Source organism: Anthonomus grandis, chromosome 16 (assembly GCF_022605725.1).
Source record: "Anthonomus grandis grandis chromosome 16, icAntGran1.3, whole genome shotgun sequence".
In the NCBI taxonomy this organism is placed as follows: Eukaryota; Metazoa; Arthropoda; class Insecta; order Coleoptera; family Curculionidae; genus Anthonomus; species Anthonomus grandis.
The window spans coordinates 11,253,925-11,275,130 of NC_065561.1; the positions used below are offsets into that span (position 1 = coordinate 11,253,925).

Below are 21,206 nucleotides of genomic sequence, written 5' to 3' on the forward strand. Positions count from 1 at the left end.
TAAAAATGCCCTTTTCACATATTCATGGTGTCCGCAAGCAACGAAAAGCCCTAGAAACCACCGTGCTAGCCGGCATACGTCTAATGAAAGATTCCGTCTAACGAAAGCACCTAAATTATCGGCAATTCCTGTCAATTACGTAGCAAAAAGTGAAGTTTTGCAATCAATCCACTGAAATGGCTGTAATTTGTTGACGGGCATTTTATGTGTAAAACAGTACTTGCGCAAATAATTATCCTTCCAGGCGAATTGACAGTTAGTGCGTGGAAGAAAATATGGAATTAAAGTGTACGTGTGATTATTTATGAGATGTAACCTTGCATAACAGAAGTATATAATGGCAGAGCAATATTTTACTTAAAAATATATATAAAGAAATGTGGCTGTGTTAAAATGTGGATAAAACATTTTAAAATACAGTTGTATCAATTTGCTCAGCTCAGTTTTGGCAGCTCTTGCGAGCAGAGCTGCCATTAAGACTACTACCGCTGAAAAGGTAAGCTCTAAAACTTTTCAATATTGTATATTATATAATACAGTTGCGAGTCATCCGCATATTTTTGATATGTAGCAGGTTTAGCTGATTTAAACATGTGCGAAGCGTCTTTTAACTGTAAAAAAGTACTATTAGGCAGATCTGAGGGGCCTTGAAAAAAGCTATGAAGGTAGCGGTACTCGAGTGAAATTTAAATTGCAGATTGTTGTTACAATAAATAAAACACAGGTCACTCTAGCAGTTGAAAAGATAGGAAAAATGGACAAATTTGACACCATTTTTTTTTGTTTTTTTTTTTTATTTTATTTATTTTTAATTATGTAAAAATTATCTATTTTTCCATCTGCTAGAGCCACTTGTTTATTATTTATTGTAACAACAATCTGTAATTAAAATTACAGTCGAGTACCGCTACCTGGTGTTTTTTGGCAGCAAATAGAATTTAAAGGAAAAGTTTTCTTTCTATGATTTTTATATACTTTTATAGCTTTTAGCTAGGTACCTCCACTTGTTCCTTTTAAAGGGATATGACAATTATCATGATTGTTTTCATTACGTTTTAACTGTGTTGTCCAGTGCATGTTTTTTTTTTTTGAAGAAACCCTTTAAAAAAGTATTTTTATTGTAAAGTATGTCGTCTTTTAGCCATAGTTTATTTGACAATTTTCGTTTTAACTAAGGTAAGTACCTTAATTCTTTCATAATAAGTGAGCGTGCTCATTAGGACCTAATTCATTTACCCCAATACCCAAACCCCTTTCAAAGTAAATAAATTAAATGAGGATTTTTGAGCACTAGTTAAATTCGCCTTTTGAGCAGTTGTCCAAAATTCTTTGTATTTTTGTTGCACTACTTGTTCAAATAATGGAATTTTTTCTCTAATTATTGCCTGTTTGCTAAAATTTATTATTTGCCTGTAAAACGTAAGTGTCCCTCCGTTTTTATTTTTTTATGCCTCCAAAATGCTTTATTTCTTAGTAGTATTGATGCTGGAAGTAATCCATGAAGTAAAAGGCTTTTTAAAAAATTTTTTAGTTTTTAAAGGTGTGAATTTATTTATGTCGTTTAAGCTTTTGTTATTAGAAATATTTCCTTTATCTTCAATATTTCCTGTAACATACCGGGTAGTGCGTCGCCGAGCGGAACATAGGAAATCCCATGTAAATTTTAAGGGGGTCGATTGTTGGCTTCCCTGTTATATTTTACAGAAAAAATTTAAGATAACTTTTTAAAAAGACCAATCTAGCAAACCCTTCTGCAAAATTTCAAAAAATTTTAATAAGCGAATCTTGAATTAATTACAATTAAATGTAGTTGCAAAATTACTAAATTTTCGGTTCAGGTAAAAAGTGATGTATTTCTGAAATTTCGGCATAAGTTAAAAGAATTTTAATCCTTGCCTAGGTTCTGCTAGGTATAAAGGATCTAAGCCTGAATTATTGCATAGGTTTTTCTAAGTGTCATAGTAAATAAAAATAATTAACTGCCAGTCTGCGATGCAGCAGAGGATACCTGTCTAATACGCTTTTCTAAAAAGCTAAATGTTTAACATCTCCAATAATAACTCATGATCTAGCCTATCTAAGTCTTTGGAATAAATCACCGCTTACAAAATTTTCTATTATTATTTTAAGATAGGCTCAAGCACCTTTACTTAGGGTCAACAGGCTATAGTCTTTTATAATATACCATTAGCAGAAAAGCAGATCTATCTATATTCATATGGTAAAAAAAATGCTAATAGGTGTAAGTTCAGGTAACTCATTTAGTGCTACTTTGGACAAGGGAAAAAATATATAAAATTAAAATAATTAAAAAAAACTTAGGAACAGGTGCCACACAAATGATAGGATGTAAACATAACTCTAAATTTATATATTTAAATAAAGAGCCTCCCTCTTTATACCTGGAAGTCGCCAGTAGACTCGAAAGAAACAAATGTAAAAAATCTAATCGACGTCATTACCATAACAAAAAGATTCAGAAATCAATCATATCAGTAAATACTCGGAACTGACGATGAATCGAATTAGAGTTCAGTGGTAAGTAAGCTGTTAATCAAACTAAAATGTATAGAAGGAGAACAAAACAAAATTAAACATTAAGAAATTAACGGATCTTAACATTAAACAACAAGTACAGGAATTCTTAAGAACAACCATCGAAAACTTGAGTGAACCCAGAATAGACGCAGGTACTAAATGTGAAAAAATAGAAGGAGCGCTTGCAATGACAAATAAGGCTTTTCTGTTACAAGATCACGTAAAGGTAAGGGAATGAATGAAGGATGAATGATACGATGGGGAAAAAAAACAATATAGCAAACAAGCAATTCGAAATATAAAAACAAAAATAAAGGAAGCAAAGGAACGCTGGCTGCTGAAGAATATGACAGAAGATAAGGCTACAACAACATGTACAAAAAATTAAAGAGTTAATAACTAAAGGAAAAGGGAGAGGGATAAAATATGCAGACGGAAACCTTATATCAGACGACTTGAAGCTTATTGACACATGAAAATATTACGTAGCATTACTTTTTAGCAAAAAACGCAGAGTGACAGAAGACCAAGATGACGACATAACTGGAGACAATACTAAGGCCTGAGGTGAAAAAAGTTTTTTAATCGCTAAAAAAACTATAAAACAGCAGGTTCAACGACAACACACAAAGCGAGATTATAAAACCCCTATGCGAAACAGATCACTTTCTCGATTTTCTGGCACAGGTCTTTTTAATACCTTTTGTGACAAAGAGGAGATTTCAGAGGAATGGCTATGATCAACCTTTGTATCTATATCTTAAACACCAAGCACAAAACACTGTGATCAACACCGATTATTACGACTAAGTTACAATTTTAATTCCGAGGCGCATTAGGCACAATTGAAGTAATCTTCAGTCAGCAATTTTTAACTTAAAGATGCTTAGAACGTCCATATTTGTTTTGTCGACTTGTTCAAGGCGTCTGATAATGTCAAATATATTAAACTCATGTAAATGCTCAGGAAGATTTTGGAATTGTTTTGGTAAATTTTATTCAATTTTATTAAGATTAATGACAAGGATCTGTGCATAGGAATCAGTCTCTGTTGGATCACGATCGTCAACGCAAAATGAGATTCGTTAACAGAAATAAGAACACAAATTAAAAAAACGCAAAACATGTTGAATAATACGAGAAAGTGGTTCACCAGAAAACTCTTAATAGAACTAATATTAAGACTGATCAGGTGTTATGTCTTCCCAGTTTTGTTTTATGAAGCAGAGATATAGATCAATTCACCTTGAAGAAAATAGAATCCTTTGAGCTGTGGATATATTGTCGCATTTTTTGGATATCCTGGACTGACCATGCATCACCAACGTGGAAGGAATGCAGAGAATAGGCAAAAGCAAAGAAATCATCTTCACCGTAAAGAAACGGAAGTTTGAATACTTCGGACATATCATGACTTAAGTACCGTCTGCTCTAGTTAATAGAAAGAAGAATCCGGGAATAAGACGACAATACTTTTTGGAATATGAGTTCATTGTTCTTCTAGTTAGATGTATTGACAAAATATTTCTGATAAAATAAGAAACATGAAACAAATATAGAATATCAAAATTTCTTATCAGTATAGAAATTAAAAGCATTAAAAGAGGATTTTATGAATATAATTTTATGATAAATTAATAAATACGCTCAAAATATTAAAACTTAACTATGAACCTAGGCTGCATAATATGTCTGATTTATTTCGGAGCTGCCGAACAGGCAGTGACATTTAGAAATTCAACTACCAATACCTTAATCTTAAAAGATCATTATCCTCATAATGAAAATAGTTTAAATTAATATCTCAAAATAATAAGCAGCTTGCTAATTTACGCAGTGAGCACAACACTATCAGAATTGGAAATTTTAGTTCAAAGCAATTTTGAACTCGCTATCTATATCGATCTGTAATATATGATTTGTTATAGTTGTTAGAATATAGTTTAATATAATTAGTTAAAAAACATTTATCATACTACACTGCGCATCAATTTTTTTTTGTCCTTTCAGCTAATTTTTTGCCTTTCTAGTTTAATTTATAAATAAATCAAATAATTCTATTACAAAATATAAAGTTGTGACATCCAGAAAAAAAATCATAAATGGGTATTTCCCCCTCTGACGTTTACAAGGACTTGACAACGATCTTTCATACTGATAATTAGGGTCCTTATTTGATCTTAGTCTATCGGACCACCAATTTCTACCCATTTCAAATAAAGATCATTTAAGTTGTTTGGGGGTCTTGGTAACTGTCGCCATGACAGTCTTCTCCCCATGACATCCCACATGTGCTCCATTGGATTCATATCCGGGCTTCTGGGTGGCAAATCCAGGATAGCGATTTGGACTTCTTCCTGTACCACCCTTGCCACGTGTGGTCGTGCATTACCGTGCATAAGCAGGAATTTATTTTTAACCTAGGGGGCGAATGGGAGCACTGTGCAGTAAGCCATTCTTTATCTACAAGTACTAATTCTGTGCGGCCCTCCATATTAATCTCTCCTTACATCATTACTGACCCGCCACCAGAATTAACGGTTCCCACTATATTGCAGTACGCATACCGTTTTCATAACCTTCAGTACAGTCTATTACGTCTATCATCAGAAAAAAGACAGTATTTGGATTCATTGCTAAACATAACCTGTGACAAATCCTCATTTTCTCAACTAACGCGTTCACGAGCGAATTGTTGTCTTCATTTCCTATGCTTCCTTATGGGTAATCGATTGTGTTTTTACTTATTCTAAAATTGTAACGCTCCAGGAACTCATTTAGTAAAGAAGTGCTAGTCACAAATCATTGCCTCAAGGTACGAATTCGTAGAAATCGGTCTTTAGCAAAGGTTGTAACACTTCCACGACCTTGATTGCCTGATTTTTTAATGTTGCTACTAGTTTGTGCAAACCGATTCAAAACTCTGGAGATGGTTGACTGATTGACGTTAAAGCTCTCAGCAAGCTGAATTTGGTTTTACCCTTATTCTTGAAGAGTAACGACTCTAACACAGTCAGCTTCTCACAAATTGCGGTTTTTTCGTTGCGGCGGATTCATTTTACAAGAATGATATGTAAAGTTAAAATCACGTCGAATACCGAAGCTGACTGAATTTCTGAAGTAACGCATGAAATTCTGAATGGCAAAATATTAAAACATTTTTTTGCCTGTAAAGAGGTACACCTTTGTTTACAATTTACCAAAAATCAACCATCAATAGTCCAGTTACAATACACGTTCTTCTATGCTTGCAAAAATAGAGAATATTTGAAACAAAACAATTTTTAAAAATTTTCGTTATTTTGTAGCGCAGTGTATTTTAAATTAAAATTATTCAAGAAAGCTTGACCCGTATCTTTTGTTCTTATTTCATTAAAGAAAATTCCTTTTTCATTTCTTTTTTTCCGATTTTAACTTTCGAGAAGTCGGTAATCTGTTTACTAAATCTATCGAACAACGGAGGAACCGTTCCGGAAAATTAAATTTTGGGTTGAGCTTTTGTTGTTGTTCAGGAATTGTCGGTGTTGTGTGCAGTAGTTCTGAATTAAGTTAAGTCAAATTTGGGTGCGGGAATTGAGCATTAAGCAATTTACTAGATTAGTTGTTAATTGAATTTTGACATTAGGGAAACTATACTGTAATTCGGTAGGAAGAGTTGAGTTGTAAAACTAATATAACGCAAAATTACCTTTTATTTACTTGCTCTCGATTTGAAGAATTTAGTGTACAAGTAGAGTTGAATTCATTTTTTTGTAACGAACTAAAAGCTGGAAGTAAACAAAGAGTTCAAAATAAAAAAAAATCTAAATTAGGATATTTAAAACTTTAACAACTTTGAAAGCTTGAAAACAGCTTTGAAAATGATTTTCAATAATAATAAAAGAACTTTTTTAGCCTTTTTGGGATGTTAGCAATATATAACTATATATTGCTAAAATATATTAAAATTTGATAACAGAAGAACTGCCTAAATTTTTAAATTTAATTTTACTTGAGACGATTTTAGCCGTCGGCGGTTATACCAGCTTTTCTCCGACATTTGGAAATTATCGAACTGGAGTGAGTAGCGGACATACCTTTTGACATACGTGGAAGTTTAGCGAACCGATTTTCCGTCTCAATGGTCTACCTAATATATAAGGAGCCCTCATCCCTAGCTGGCCAGTTAAAGCCTGAATATTCGCGGGAATTTTAAAGTGAAATAAATAGTACGAAATAAACTTATGCGGAAAAAACTTGTTAGAGTAACGTAGGCAACATCAGAAAAGACTGTTTGGATAACATATAATAACGACAAAGCGAGAAGAGAAGTGACTTTCATTTAGAAATCAACATGAAATATTTTTTGGAAGAGACGAAGTGGAATAAAGGATGAAATAAAGGAGTATTTTTAAAAGCACCTCGATTTTGCCTGTGAGCCCACTGTAGTAAAAAACCTGTCTAAAAGATGAAAGGCCGTTTATTAAAGTATCTATTAAACCTTACGCAACCCTGACAAGTAGATTGATGATGTAGAATCAGCCCCGGTAATGCAACCCACGGCAAATTAAATGCTTTAAGAATTACTAAAGTTCAAGTGCTATATTTAGGGGTTGAATAATGTTACATACAATATTAATATTCTCGTCAAACATCTCTGGGATATGACAGACAGAATGATTGAACAACTTCTTTGAACTAACAACTTAATGATGCTCCCCAAGTCACTTACAATGGCATACAGGATTTTCTAGTTCATTCATTTGGCTGAGGAAGAATATGAATTTTCCAATAAAAAATCTAATTGCTTACAATTATTTACCTCACAAATAGATGCGTAATTCTGTTTTTAAATATATTAGTCATGTCTCTTGTCACACCTTATATACATATTACTTTACATATTATTTTAGCTTAATTAGTTTAGTTAACCATATTAATGTTTACGTATAATGAATACTAATTGTGATTTATTTAAATAGTGTAATTTTTGCTAATAGGAAAAAACCATCACCACCTAATTTAATTGGTTATTCTATTTAAGTTATTTGGACATCTGTAGAAAAAAAATCTATGCGATTGAAATCAGGAGAAGATGGTGATTAAACCACGAGACCTATTTGTTAAAATCATTTATAAGGAAATCTCTCATTAATACAATATTTAGCAAAATATGGAAATAAATATATGTGCTGGAATGGATAGGCAAAAAGTAAACCATTGTACCTGTTTCTAATACTAAAAAAGAAAATCATAAGAAACCAAAAACCATTAGCCACAACAAACTGCATGCTGATAATATTCAGACAAAAATAATCTACAAACTAAGCATAGAAATTTTTGAAAAACCCGATGTACCGGCATCCGTGAGGATCACATATGGTGTGAAATTGTACGAACATTTGTAGATTGTTTTTTTTTGGTTATTGGTTAATAATTGGTATCTAAGAATCAATAATAAAAGGTCACAAGATATGTATAAAAAGGGTAGAAATTTTTTTTTTAAACTATACGAGCTGTTCTTGGGCGAACAGCTCCTTTAGGATGTATTAGTGTTCCAGTCTTAAATAGAGACAAAGTTTATAAGTTTTTTGATGAGATTGACTAAGTTGTGAGTTACCTCTCTCTGTATATGCGAGCAGGTTCTTTTCAATTTTATAAAAATGCATAAATAATACATGTTAATAATTCTTTTAAATAAAAGTTTTAAATAAATTAATAAGAAGTTAACAATAATCTTCAAGATAACGATAAAAAGAGAAATTTTCAGAATATTGCTAATTATCAAATATTTCTGCTTATTGTTGTCTACTTGCATTTAGAATATTCTACATCCCAAATCGCTAATTTGTGGACATATTAATATAAAAATTAATATGAAGCAACTATTTGCTAAAAGGTATAATTATACAAAATATTTTTAGGCAGTTTAATTTATTTATGTTTATACTATCGGTATATGGCATATATAATTTTATAACAAACTATAGTAAAAATAATTGTAATACAATGTCAAGAATTAGTAATAAATAAAGTAATAAAATTAGTAGTAATAAAATCAATATAAAAGATATTTAAATTAATTAATATTTTTAATGTGTCAAATAATCGTCGTTAATCTTTATTTGCTGTGCATAACTTAAAAGAACACTAATTTTTGTGTTAAAATAAATTAAAAATAAATATATATAACAATTGCATCCTGTATCCGTCTTATGAATATTTTTTTTATAATTTTTTAAATTATTTTGAGCTTATAAACATATATTATTTTTCCCTATTTTATAATGATAAGGAAAAAAAAACTGAAAAAGGAAAAAGTACTCAGGTGTGCATTTACTTCTGAATAACACTTTGCAAAGAATTGAATTTTCCTGTTTCCTCTTTCGCCATTATCATGAAGTTGAAGCTTTTATGGTTCTGTATAGCTGTAATTAGAATTCTAATTGGTGCTCGTAAAAGATGCTCAAGTTTTGTTTTCTCAGTTTTGCGAATTAAAGCTAAAATAACAAAGCGATAGACATATAATATAGAATGGCAAAAAATTCGTGAATAATACTTGTAACTTTTTAATTATAAAAAAGTCACCTTAGCGAAAGTTGTGCAGTAAATTATTGCCCACATTTCTATCTCCATAAATTTGCTGTTTAATTTGTACTTTAGGATTTATAGAGGTCAACTGTTTTTACAAATAGAATACCATGGATGTGCATGATTGCATATTTGGATTCTACTGAGCAAAATTTTTTTTTGTTTAAAATGTTCACCTATTCAACTATCTTTAATTACCTATATACAACTCTTTCCGATATAAAAACAGCTAAAAATAAATAAAAAACCCAAAATTCTTAAATATTACACCTTCTACTTTGGGATATTATGAATGGTTGCTGAAGGACATTTTCATTTAAAAAATTATGCTTTATGCCAATTTTTATATGCTTGTTTACTAACAGAACAAATAGCCTAGAATATTAAACAACTAAAAGCAACTAGAATAATAAGTAAGTCAACAAAATCAAATAGCTGAACATCGAAATAATAAACAAGTGAAATATTTTCAGGGGAGCGGGTGTTTAAAATGACTATTCAATAAGAGCTTTTCTAGCTATCTAACGTCCTGAAAATTAATTGTTAATATATTGCCTAACCTTTGCCGAAGAATGGGTAGATGCTGCACCTTACTGGAACCATAATTGTTGGTTTATTCTATGATTTTCATTAGACAAACTATTTAGCCAAAAATAATTATATAATTATAACTAGGTCAAGATATTTTTGGCACCATCTATGAAAAAATAACTTGTGTTTATCAATAATATTATTTAAATGAAAGACACCTTCATCCAAAAAAAAACTATTTTCGAAGGTATTATCGGTATAGACTTTTTTCATAATCAGTTCGCAAAACTCTGCTCTTTTATTAAAATTATCCTCATTTAAATCATGCATTAACTTTTTCTTATAAAAATGCAATTCCTCTTCCTAAAAAAAATTCTACTGACTCAGGAGAATCAATAAAAACCATTGCCAATACCCTAGATAATTGTATTGAAGTTTCTTGTGTAAAGAGCATGATATTCAAAGCTTTTGCTTCTTCGCTTGCTGTTTTAGGTTATTCTGAGACACTCCTTGTTTCTCAAAACCTTGTTAACACTTAACTATTCGGATAAAATTCATTAAAAAGTCGACAAACCGAATCTTGAAATATTTCATATTTTCGTAACGTTGCTTTTTATTTAAACAAACCATAGTGTAAGTAATTTAAAAAATAAACCGAAAATTAATCAGGAACTCAAAATTAACATTTCTAAAGCCAATGTCAAGAAAGCATCTTGGTTTACATGATAGAAATTAGGTAGTAATAGTGATTTGTATGCTCCTTCCCCTTATTTCTATATTATCCTGAATAATTCAAAATAGGTATAAATTTTAAATACAAAAAAACATACATTTCTTAGTAGAATCCAAATATGTTAAAAAGAAGTTAGTGTTTAGGGCAACCAACGCAGAAATGACAGAAAAAATTAATGTAGGTAGGAATGTAATGTAATACTTGTTTAGTAAACCATTCCCTGGTTTACTAACCAAGTTATACTAAGGTCAAAGTTACAGGCCTAATATGCGACTTTTCTTCCACTTTGTATATGCGGACTATAACGTACACTATAGTATAAATAATGTATCAATCTAACTTACAAATCTGTTAGTAGAGCATTGTCATTATTACACATTAAATTCCTAAAGCACTAATTTAATCACCATTTACTTTTCAAAAACTGTAAAAGCCTTATAGGCTTTTAACTTTACATAAATATAAGAATATATTTAATTATAAGATTTTTGTTATATTTACTAAGCATTTGCCTCTTTAAAACATAAGAATCTTATTTTAGGGAAATCCGTATCACCAATGCCATACAAAAGTAAAATAACATATAAAACTGGTAAAGACATTAAATTAGTAAAATACATCCAGAATTTTCCTAAGATTGATATTTAAAAGTTTGGAAGTCACTTAATTATTGACAAGCTTAAGAATGACCAATAGTAAAAATATTTTATATTTTGTAAGCCACTTTTTTCATCTTGCCTTGCCTTCATTTAAGTGTAAAAATAATACCGATTTTATATCTTAGAATGGGAGATTATTTCCATAAAAATATTAAGTTTTTTGAGACTTTTCAAGAATGTGACTAACAATATTAGCAATTATTTTTTAATGTTGATAATAATATTTCTGACAAATTTTCAATATTTTCCGGTTTTTTTTAATTCTGATATGGATATGTGTTAATTTAATTTCAGCCAAGAAGTTAGCAGTTAGCAGCCAAGAAGTTAAGCAGTTAAATAATTTAAAATTACTCTTCGCATATGTTTGATTTTTTAATAATTAGTTTCCTACTACTTTTTCCTTTGGCCTTCCATGTCGTATGCCACTGTCTTCTTCTTGTCAAGGCAACATCTACAGGTTGAATCTTTTATGCAAAACAATTTTTATTTGCATAAATCCCAGTTTTATAGAAATTGGTGTATCTTACCCATTTAGATTATGCTTAAGTTATTTAATAATTTCAATGTGATTCTAGGTGTTTCTTCTACTAACTTTATTAGTAGAATTACTAAGAGTATAATTTTGTTTTGAAGCTAAGAAATACCTTAAAAACTAAGAGTACTTTTTGGAATTTATTGCTTGTATACGACGGATCCTTGAGAAAAGTCTGCGAGACCGCATATGAAAGATATTAGATTTATTAAATATTAGAAAGGCTGCTGTCTTACCTCGAAAGAGTTTTACAGACATTCTTTAAAAGTTTAACATCTGAGAGAAAAGCTTTTTTTTACGACTATTACAAAATATATGGCTTCTGATATAATTTTTGATAAAGAAATATCTTAATAACGTTAAAAATACAAATATATTCATTCTAAACTTGTTTCGGAATTTATCAATGCTTAAACCACGCCTAAGGCTATCGTCGTAGAAAGACTTTTTCTTATCAATAGCTCTAGATATGTGTATATACTTGTTGTCGCTTGTTTTGCCGCACATAAAAAAACCTGGATAATTTTCCCTGCTGTTTAAATGCCAGCCGAGATATAACCCATTATATAACTCACTACAAACTTTATAAATAACTCAAAATATTAAAAAAGAGTTTTGCTTTTATAAGTAATTCGAGGTTTAACCCGTTCTTAATCAAGAAGCAACCACTATAGCTAATGTACTATTATAAAACTGCATATGCCGATTTAGTGTCTTCGAAAATGTAGATTCAGACCAAGCAAGATTTTTAGTCAAAACAAATTAACTGTTTATAAACATATGAAATGTACGTCAATTAGAGCATGATATTTAAACCTCAGAAGGTCTATTTGTAAATTTAACATAGTAACCAGAAGATAAAAATTTTAAATGTCGTTCGGTTTGACCACCAACCTTGACACTGGAGGTGATTTAGGATGATCAATCTTACCTTGAGAAGAGAATGTATTATGAGAGTGAGTTATAATAAATGATTTATCTGCGCTTTTATTTTTAATATAAACTTAAGATTTGCTAGTTACGTGAATCTTGGGTTTTATTAACATTTCGTTCAATGGTTTTAACTATAGGATCTTAATGTCAGTAGTCGAGCTTGTTAGAGGGCCCAATTTAGGCTATATAATTTATTGCAATAAAATCTTTTGAACTTTGAATATTCTTGATTTTATGTACTTAGTTGCTTTGACTGTCATTTATTTCGTCAATTTATTGATTCTTGTCAGCAAAACTTTGAGGTATTTCTAAATTTACACGGGTTCTTAGGAAGATCACAGGATATTTCGATAATTTTTGTGAGACATTTTCGAAACGATTCAATGGTAAAGTTAATATAATTAAGATAAAAGTACAGCAACCATAAACCTGACCTAAGTAAAGTTCATTTTGTCCAAGTTTAACTAGAATATACTCATAGATAAAAAGCAATTTAGGCCAAACGATGTAATCCTTAATTTTAATCTTTTCAGCTATTACTTTTAGTTAAAATCTTTCCAGCTTTTCAGTAAATATAAAAAAGTTCTGTATTTGATAGATTCAGCAATAATTTCTTTTGTACTTCTTTTCTTACCTCTGCAACAAGATCCCTCATTTATAATCGGCTGATGACACAAGTGACATGGGCGCGGTTTCTTGAAAGTTTTACATCGAAATGCATGGCTGGGCGTCTGGGTTATTCCGCCAGTTTCTTCATTCTGTAAAAAAAAAATACAAAAATCAGCATAGAACGTGCATTTGATTTAGCATGTGTGATGGAATGCACATAAATAAATATTTATATTGCGTTAGAACAAATAAGAGAATATCAGGTGCCAGACAAATCTATAGATAGGAAAAAACAAAATAGTTTGTAATATAATTTTAATATAATATTGTAATTTTTCTTACTATATTGTGTTTAGTTATGCTATATTTTAATTCTTTTAGTCGTAAGCGAAAGTGCTCCCAATTTTTTAAATTATTTCCGCAGAAGTAAAATTTTATTTTATAATTATTAATTAAAATAGTTTAATTGTAAGGTCTCAAAAAATATATCTTACATGATTCCATTCATCGCTTGTAATGTTTACAAAAGATCAATTTTATTTTCCTTATTTAAGAGCTCCTACAAATTAAATATTTGAAAATGTCAAATATACAATATAGAGCCAAGTACAACTACTTGCATATCACTGTTTAAAATTCTTGATCTTGCTGAAGCTTAAGCCTTAAAATTCCTAGTTATTATTTGGGAATAAAGGTCTTTATACAAGTTTTGGTAGTTCTATTATTTCATATATAAAGATAATATTTAGGGTTACTTAAAAGTCTCGCATAAAATTCATATCTCTATTCTTCAGTTTTATTTTTAGCAAAACGGCGAAACACGGGAAACCCTTTTAAAGTTTGGCCACGTTTTGAGTGTGTTTTGGATCTTACTGTTTCAACCTCGCTAGCAGGGTGAAATTGACCCCTAAAAACTTGAATTGATCAGCAGTTTCAGTAATACAACATATGAAAGAGTATTAACTCCACTTTTCAGTTTTTTCTCAGGTATTTTTGAGAAAAATTCGTTATTTCGTAAATATTGAAATTACTCAATAATGTATGTTTAAGATTAATTACCCATTGATACTATTTTAACCGATAACAAGTTCCGATGACCTTCATCCTAGTTTTTTATTAAGAAGTATTTTAAAGTGAATAGAAAATAAACAAAAATAAATTGGCAGATTGGGTATGTATCTGTCACTTTTCCATTTTTTTTTTTATTTTCTTCCAGTAATTTTACTGTAGCATTATTAGTAGTTCAAAGCTTAAGGTGGGATTTTCCGAGACACATGCAATACTCGAAGTGGATTCCATATTTTTTTTACTTTTGCAGCATAATTTAACAGCGACAAAGTATATTTCTATAATATTTATAATAAGCTGTAGAAAACTCCATTTATTTTAATTCCTATTTTATATATGGGAATTACTGTATTGTCAGAGAAGATCAGCATAGATCGTGCATTTGATTTAGCATGTGTGATGGAATGCACATAAATAAATATTTATATTGCGTTAGAACAAATAAGAGAATATCAGGTGCCAGACAAATTTATAGATAGGAAAAAACAAAATAGTTTGTAATATAATTTTAATATAATATTGTAATTTTTCTTACTATATTGTGTTTAGTTATGCTATATTTTAATTCTTTTAGTCGTAAGCGAAAGTGCTCCCAATTTTTTAAATTATTTCCGCAGAAGTAATAAAATTTTATTTTATAATTATTAATTAAAATAGTTTAATTGTAAGGTCTCAAAAAATATATCTTACATGATTCCATTCATCGCTTGTAATGTTTACAAAAGATCAATTTTATTTTCCTTATTTAAGAGCTCCTACAAATTAAATATTTGAAAATGTCAAATATACAATATAGAGCCAAGTACAACTACTTGCATATCACTGTTTAAAATTCTTGATCTTGCTGAAGCTTAAGCCTTAAAATTCCTAGTTATTATTTGGGAATAAAGGTCTTTATACAAGTTTTGGTAGTTCTATTATTTCATATATAAAGATAATATTTAGGGTTACTTAAAAGTCTCGCATAAAATTCATATCTCTATTCTTCAGTTTTATTTTTAGCAAAACGGCGAAACACAGGAAACCCTTTTAAAGTTTGGCCACGTTTTGAGTGTGTTTTGGATCTTACTATTTCAACCTCGCTAGCAGGGTGAAATTGACCCCTAAAAACTTGAATTGATCAGCAGTTTCAGTAATACAACATATGAAAGAGTATTAACTCCACTTTTCAGTTTTTTCTCAGGTATTTTTGAGAAAAATTCGTTATTTCGTAAATATTGAAATTACTCAATAATGTATGTTTAAGATTAATTACCCATTGATACTATTTTAACCGATAACAAGTTCCGATGACCTTCATCCTAGTTTTTTATTAAGAAGTATTTTAAAGTGAATAGAAAATAAACAAAAATAAATTGGCAGATTGGGTATGTATCTGTCACTTTTCCATATTTTTTTTTTATTCACTTCCAGTAATTTTACTGTAGCATTATTAGTAGTTCAAAGCTTAAGGTGGGATTTTCCGAGACACATGCAATACTCGAAGTGGATTCCATATTTTTTTTACTTTTGCAGCATAATTTAACAGCGACAAAGTATATTTCTATAATATTTATAATAAGCTGTAGAAAACTCCATTTATTTTAATTCCTATTTTAATTATGGGAATTACTGTATTGTCAGAGAAGATCCAACACCTTGGCCTCTTAGCCAATTGCAACCTGGTGGAAATTTGCAAGATACAACAATTTTAGGTTTTGTTTAGGGCCAACTCAATAATTAGTTAAATTTAGTGATTTAAATTTTAGCAGAAATAGAAAATTATAGTCATAAAAACTATATGCAACCTTCATCAGTTAGCACCTTGAATTAGGAAAACCGATTTGAAGTGAGAAATAAATAGAAATCGTGAATCTGACATTTGAATTTTAAATTTTTACTGTAAATAGTTTGCCACTTGATAGAATAAAAGATGGAAGCCTTCCCTATACTTTGAATATTAAATCATGCTGTAGATAAAATCAGGAACCAAACTGGCAAGCTTAAAATGTTGACTATAATAAGACCTCAGTCTTAATGATAATGAAAAATATTATTGAATCTTATACAAGTAATTAACACTTCATCCGTAAAACCTAAAAGTAATCGTTAAAAACATTTTTCCCAAAAATAAGTGTTTATATTAAAATTGTTCTGCTCTCGACACCATTATAACCTGTAAAAATTTAATTTACGCTTTGCTTGTTTTCTAAACATCGAGTACTTACCGAATGCTATTAATTAATAACAAATTACATAAACTACAAATACTTATATTCTGCGCGATCCAATATCCAATACATCTCACTTACAGAAATCGAAAGATAGACTTAATTTCTCAACGACCCCCCAGAGTAAAATACTATACTCACCTTGATAATACCTACTCAGCCATAAACACATTCATTCTATTAGGATAGCCCCCGACGCAATAACGTAAAAAAAATGTTTTATTTTTTACACGAAAAAGACAATCTGTATTTGCTTAAATTAGTTTTAATTCCGTTACACTTAAATACAATAAAATTATTTGAACATATCTCCTGTCAGATAATTTGTTTTTTTTTCTAACAGCTATACCGGTTTTCTTGTCACCTTGTCCAATAAATCTTCGTTATTATCTTATAATAATAAAAATGAAAAATACACCAACACAAGTTAAAATGCTATAACATCATAAATTATAATTTAGTTATTAGGAATAATTAACTTAAAACACAAATTTAATAAAAACTTCTCTGACCCCATTTTTCATTTTAGGTCCCATTAATGCCGTAATAAAGCCCTTTAATTGATTTGACCTTTTAAAAAAAACTTTTGTCCTAATTTGAACCTCTTAAGTAAAAAATATGGCTCAGATTAGCCCGTTTCTAGTACCCACATCGAGAGCTTTATTGATTTTAAATTCCGTCCTAATTTCATCTAGATAGCTTCCCATTTACTGCAATTTCTCACGTTTTGAGTCTTCATCAGACTCGAGTGTACCAGAAAACGTGAGTGAAAAATAAATTATTGAAGCTCCTAAAAGTTATTTAAATAGAATATTTATTTCGATGATGTCAGTTTATTAACGTGTTAATTGAATAGGCAGAAAGAGGCCATTTGTAAAACGAACTTGACAAGATAATGGCGGAGTTGTAAATTTTAAAGCGCCACATGATATGTATTGCTCCATTAGTTACGATGAAAAAACTGCCTAGAATCGATTCCAGAGCACATCTGCTAAATCTGTTTTATGTATTTGAACTGGAAAATTGTGCCATGGTAAAAATCTGCTTTAATTTATTGCAAAACTACCGCCGTTAATTATTTTATATATAATTCATTGAGACTTCCCAGAAAAACTATTCCATAACGTATTTTATTTTAAGTACCTATAGAATTTTATAATTATTTATTCATACGACTGTTGTTATACGTTGGCCAGCCTATAGACATTACCATGTATAACTAATTTCATTTTAAGCGTGAAGATTTTTGTGTTTTGATATTTTGAGGTTTTCAATAGTTCTTATCTTGAAAGACCGGCTTTTACGATATACATATGTTACTTCATTAAGACCCACCGCGAGAACAGATGATTAAGTTGGTTTACTTTGCAAGTTTTAAAACTGAATTGTTTTCCCCTTTTTCTCGTATTGTAGGCCTGTATTATTTAACTTAATTATTTTGAGATGTTGAGGTTTATTGCTGCATCCATCTCTTTGGAGGTTTCTGGGTGGTGTCTTATGTCTATGTTTCTTTTTCTGTCTCTTGTGCATACTCTGAGATATGCCTAAGTTTTTTCAGTTCTATAGTTCATAAGATGTTTTGTGTTCTTTTTATTGTCAGTTCTTGTTTCTATAGGGTAGTATAGGTCTAAAACAGGTTTTGTATATTTTGATAAAGTTCCGAAATGCACCTGAAATTTTGCTATCTTTGTTAGCTTATTATCTTACTTTATCTATTATATTTTGGTTTGAGATAATTTTTATGCCTAAGTGTTCGAACGACATAGCTTATTCTATTATTTTCTTTTTCCAGGACAAGTTTACATCTTATTATTATTTGGCTTTTTGCTTATTTATTTGGAGATGACAATGTCTTTGGCTTTTCTGATCAATACCTGCATGTTAAAGGATTTCGCTTTTACATAGAATAAGTATGAACCTTTGTAAGTAGTCCTTATTCTCCACTATAATTAGGGCGTCATCAGCATAACATACGATTTTGATTTCACCTATTGTAAGTGTACATTTTTCTTCTGTTTATTATTTTATCCATTATTTGATTGAAAAACTGTGATCTTATGGAGTCCCTTTGTCGAATTTTCGACAGTTGAGGTTTTTACCAGTCATCTTTTGATATATACATATACGTGGATATATATATTGCGGTTTCGCTATCTTATGACGTCTAAAATGGCTATTATGTCGTTCAATCTTATCCTGTTAAATACTTTGGTGATGCCTATTAAGCACATATGTATAAGCTGCCTCTTTTTGCAGGTGAGCTGATGTAGCTTTTTATTCCGAATAATTTATAGTTTTATTATGTATTATTTCATTTATAAGCAGGTATATTTGTGAATGAATAAACCATAATTATTATTAATATTATTTTTATTATTATTATTATTATTATTATTATTATTATTATTATTATTATTATTATTATTATTATTATTATTATTATTATTATTATTATTATAAAGCTTATATGATGCAGATCGGATTCGTAGGTCAGCCATCTTGCTTAGCAAAGTTGACAGACGTTGTTAACCGACTTTGATTGATGGAATATCATTTCAGTTTGTTTTATTTTTTAATGTATTTTAATATTCAGGAGTAATGTTATAATTTGTAGCGATTCCAGGTTTGCGGTAAGAAAATGTGATTTTCTTTATTACTGTTATCTTTTTGTATTGCCTTTATTAAAATCAAGTTTAATTGGTTTCAATCAACAATTTAATTTTTTAAATATTTAATTTTTAACACGTCGTAAATACATATTACAAATGTCTTTGTGGCTTTTTTTCCATAACCAAAAAATTGATTTAAATTCTCCTGTAAGTAATTATCATCTAAGAGTATGCATATTTTAAATGGTTCTGATAAACAGTAATAAAAGATTTTTTCATTTCCGTCACAAAAAAACATAGAGTAAATATGCAATGAAAATTTTAGTAAGAGAATTATAGAATTTGTTCTGATCACTTCTTAAATTTAACTCCTCCAACAAATTTGATGCTATACTTTGGTCTCCATTAAAATATCAACTTCTAACTGTACACAATTATCCGCTCATAAAACTGAAACAAATATTTTCCAATAAATCTATTCAAGTGAAAACTGACTTAAAAAGAAAAATATCTACAGGTTTGTGCAGAGATTTTAATAACTGTAAACATTATCAGTAAGTTCACTTTATTATACTTCTCTTTAAGAAATGTCCAGTCTGTTTAACCCCATACGGTGCCTCAGCCAATAAATTTAGGAAACTCTACTTGTTTGAAATCAATCACGAAGTATTCTTTTTTCCTGGAGAAAAAAAACATGATATTCTCTAGTTTTTTTTCATTAATTCAGAGTTGGTAAATACTAATCGTCCCCTTTAAGTCACAGATTGTCAATGAAACACAAAGCCTTTGCCCTCTTAATTTTTAGAATAATAAATTACAGGTTGAATTAATGAGTGAACTAGATTGTGGTGCTGTTTAATGAGATACACTTTTATTCAGGATTTTTTTTATGAGTAGCTTACACCGAGAATTTTAGGATTTGAAGTTTTAGGAAAACTTGATAGAGACTCCAAGCAAGCAAATCATGCTTTTATGATACGGAGTCTACGGAAATCCTATAAAATGCCTGTATCTTATTTTATCAATTAGCATTCACGCAAAACAGAGGCACTAATAGTATTGATTATTAACTGTATTAAAGACCTACAGATAATAGTATACATATAAATCTCAGAGTATACTGACAGCAAACCTACTCCACTTTATTGTAAATGGACAGTGCATTACTACCATTTTTGATGAATAGAACCCAATAGGTATATACTATATAGGTTATATTTGTTATGGTATAATAAGTTGTTTTCATTTTCAAGGAGTTTATTTTGTATTGCAGATAGATATATTGTTTTTAGATAGTAATATTTTTTTAATCAGTTCTTAAAATCTGTTTGATTTTCCTATAGGAAACAGAAATAAGTTCACATTGAACGAAGATAATTCATCCTCTATTGAACCTATATTTGTGTTAGTAAAATAGGAATAATTATAATCAAATTGTAATGTCCTTAGATGTATAATAAGAATATAGCATAAAAATCTACACAACCTTTTCCAATCTGGGTTGGGGTACTTCAGTGCTAACAAAATACTCTTAAATATTTTTATATTAATTCTAATTTATATAATGTCAGTCTATAATTTTAAGTAATTATTTTTCAGGAAAATTGAATATTTAATGTATTAAAGAAAAGAATTATTTTATTTCTATTTTGAAATAGCTGATATGTAATACACTATTGTTAACTAATTATTACAGTTCATTGACTCGTATATATAATTATGTAAAATAAAGCTCAATAATTTCATTTTATCCTAATCAATCCCTAATGCTTGTAATCAAAAGGGCCCTATTATCTACTAGCAACCTTTTTTTAAAGGCGTTTGTTTATATAGCGCTTGATATTGCGATTAAATAATAAAATCATGAGATTTCTTATTAAAAGAAATGTGGTTTTTCCGCCATAACTGGGCCACGCCCTTTTACCATTTTGAGTGGTCGAATTCGGCACGTTAAACTGTCAAGTTACTTGCAACGGCTTCCGTTGGCAAGCGAGAGGACGCTAGCAGTCAGAAGAATTTCTATCAGTTTGTATGCAACCACCACTTTTCAATACTTTTGTGTTTTGTGGAGTTATACTATTGAAAGCCATTATAATTTTGAGTAATTTCTTTACTAAGTGTTAGCCAGTAACAGTCAATTATAATTTTTAAAACTTATTCAAAAAAAAATTATAAACACGATTTTCTCTTGTTTCGAAATTAAATAGTTCCGAA

At 29.7% G+C, this 21,206-nt stretch overlaps 1 protein-coding gene across 5 annotated transcripts in view; it reads right to left on the reverse strand.

Annotated features, from left to right (window-relative positions):
- LOC126745591 (tensin-1) overlaps positions 1-21,206 on the reverse strand; it is a 572,168-nt gene that overhangs the window by 310,221 nt on the left and 240,741 nt on the right. For all 5 annotated transcript variants that reach the window (XM_050453497.1, XM_050453499.1, XM_050453498.1 and 2 more), the window contains exon 2: positions 13,131-13,254. In XM_050453497.1, the coding sequence (XP_050309454.1) occupies positions 13,131-13,254 (124 nt within the window). The remainder of the gene's footprint in view (positions 1-13,130; positions 13,255-21,206) is intronic.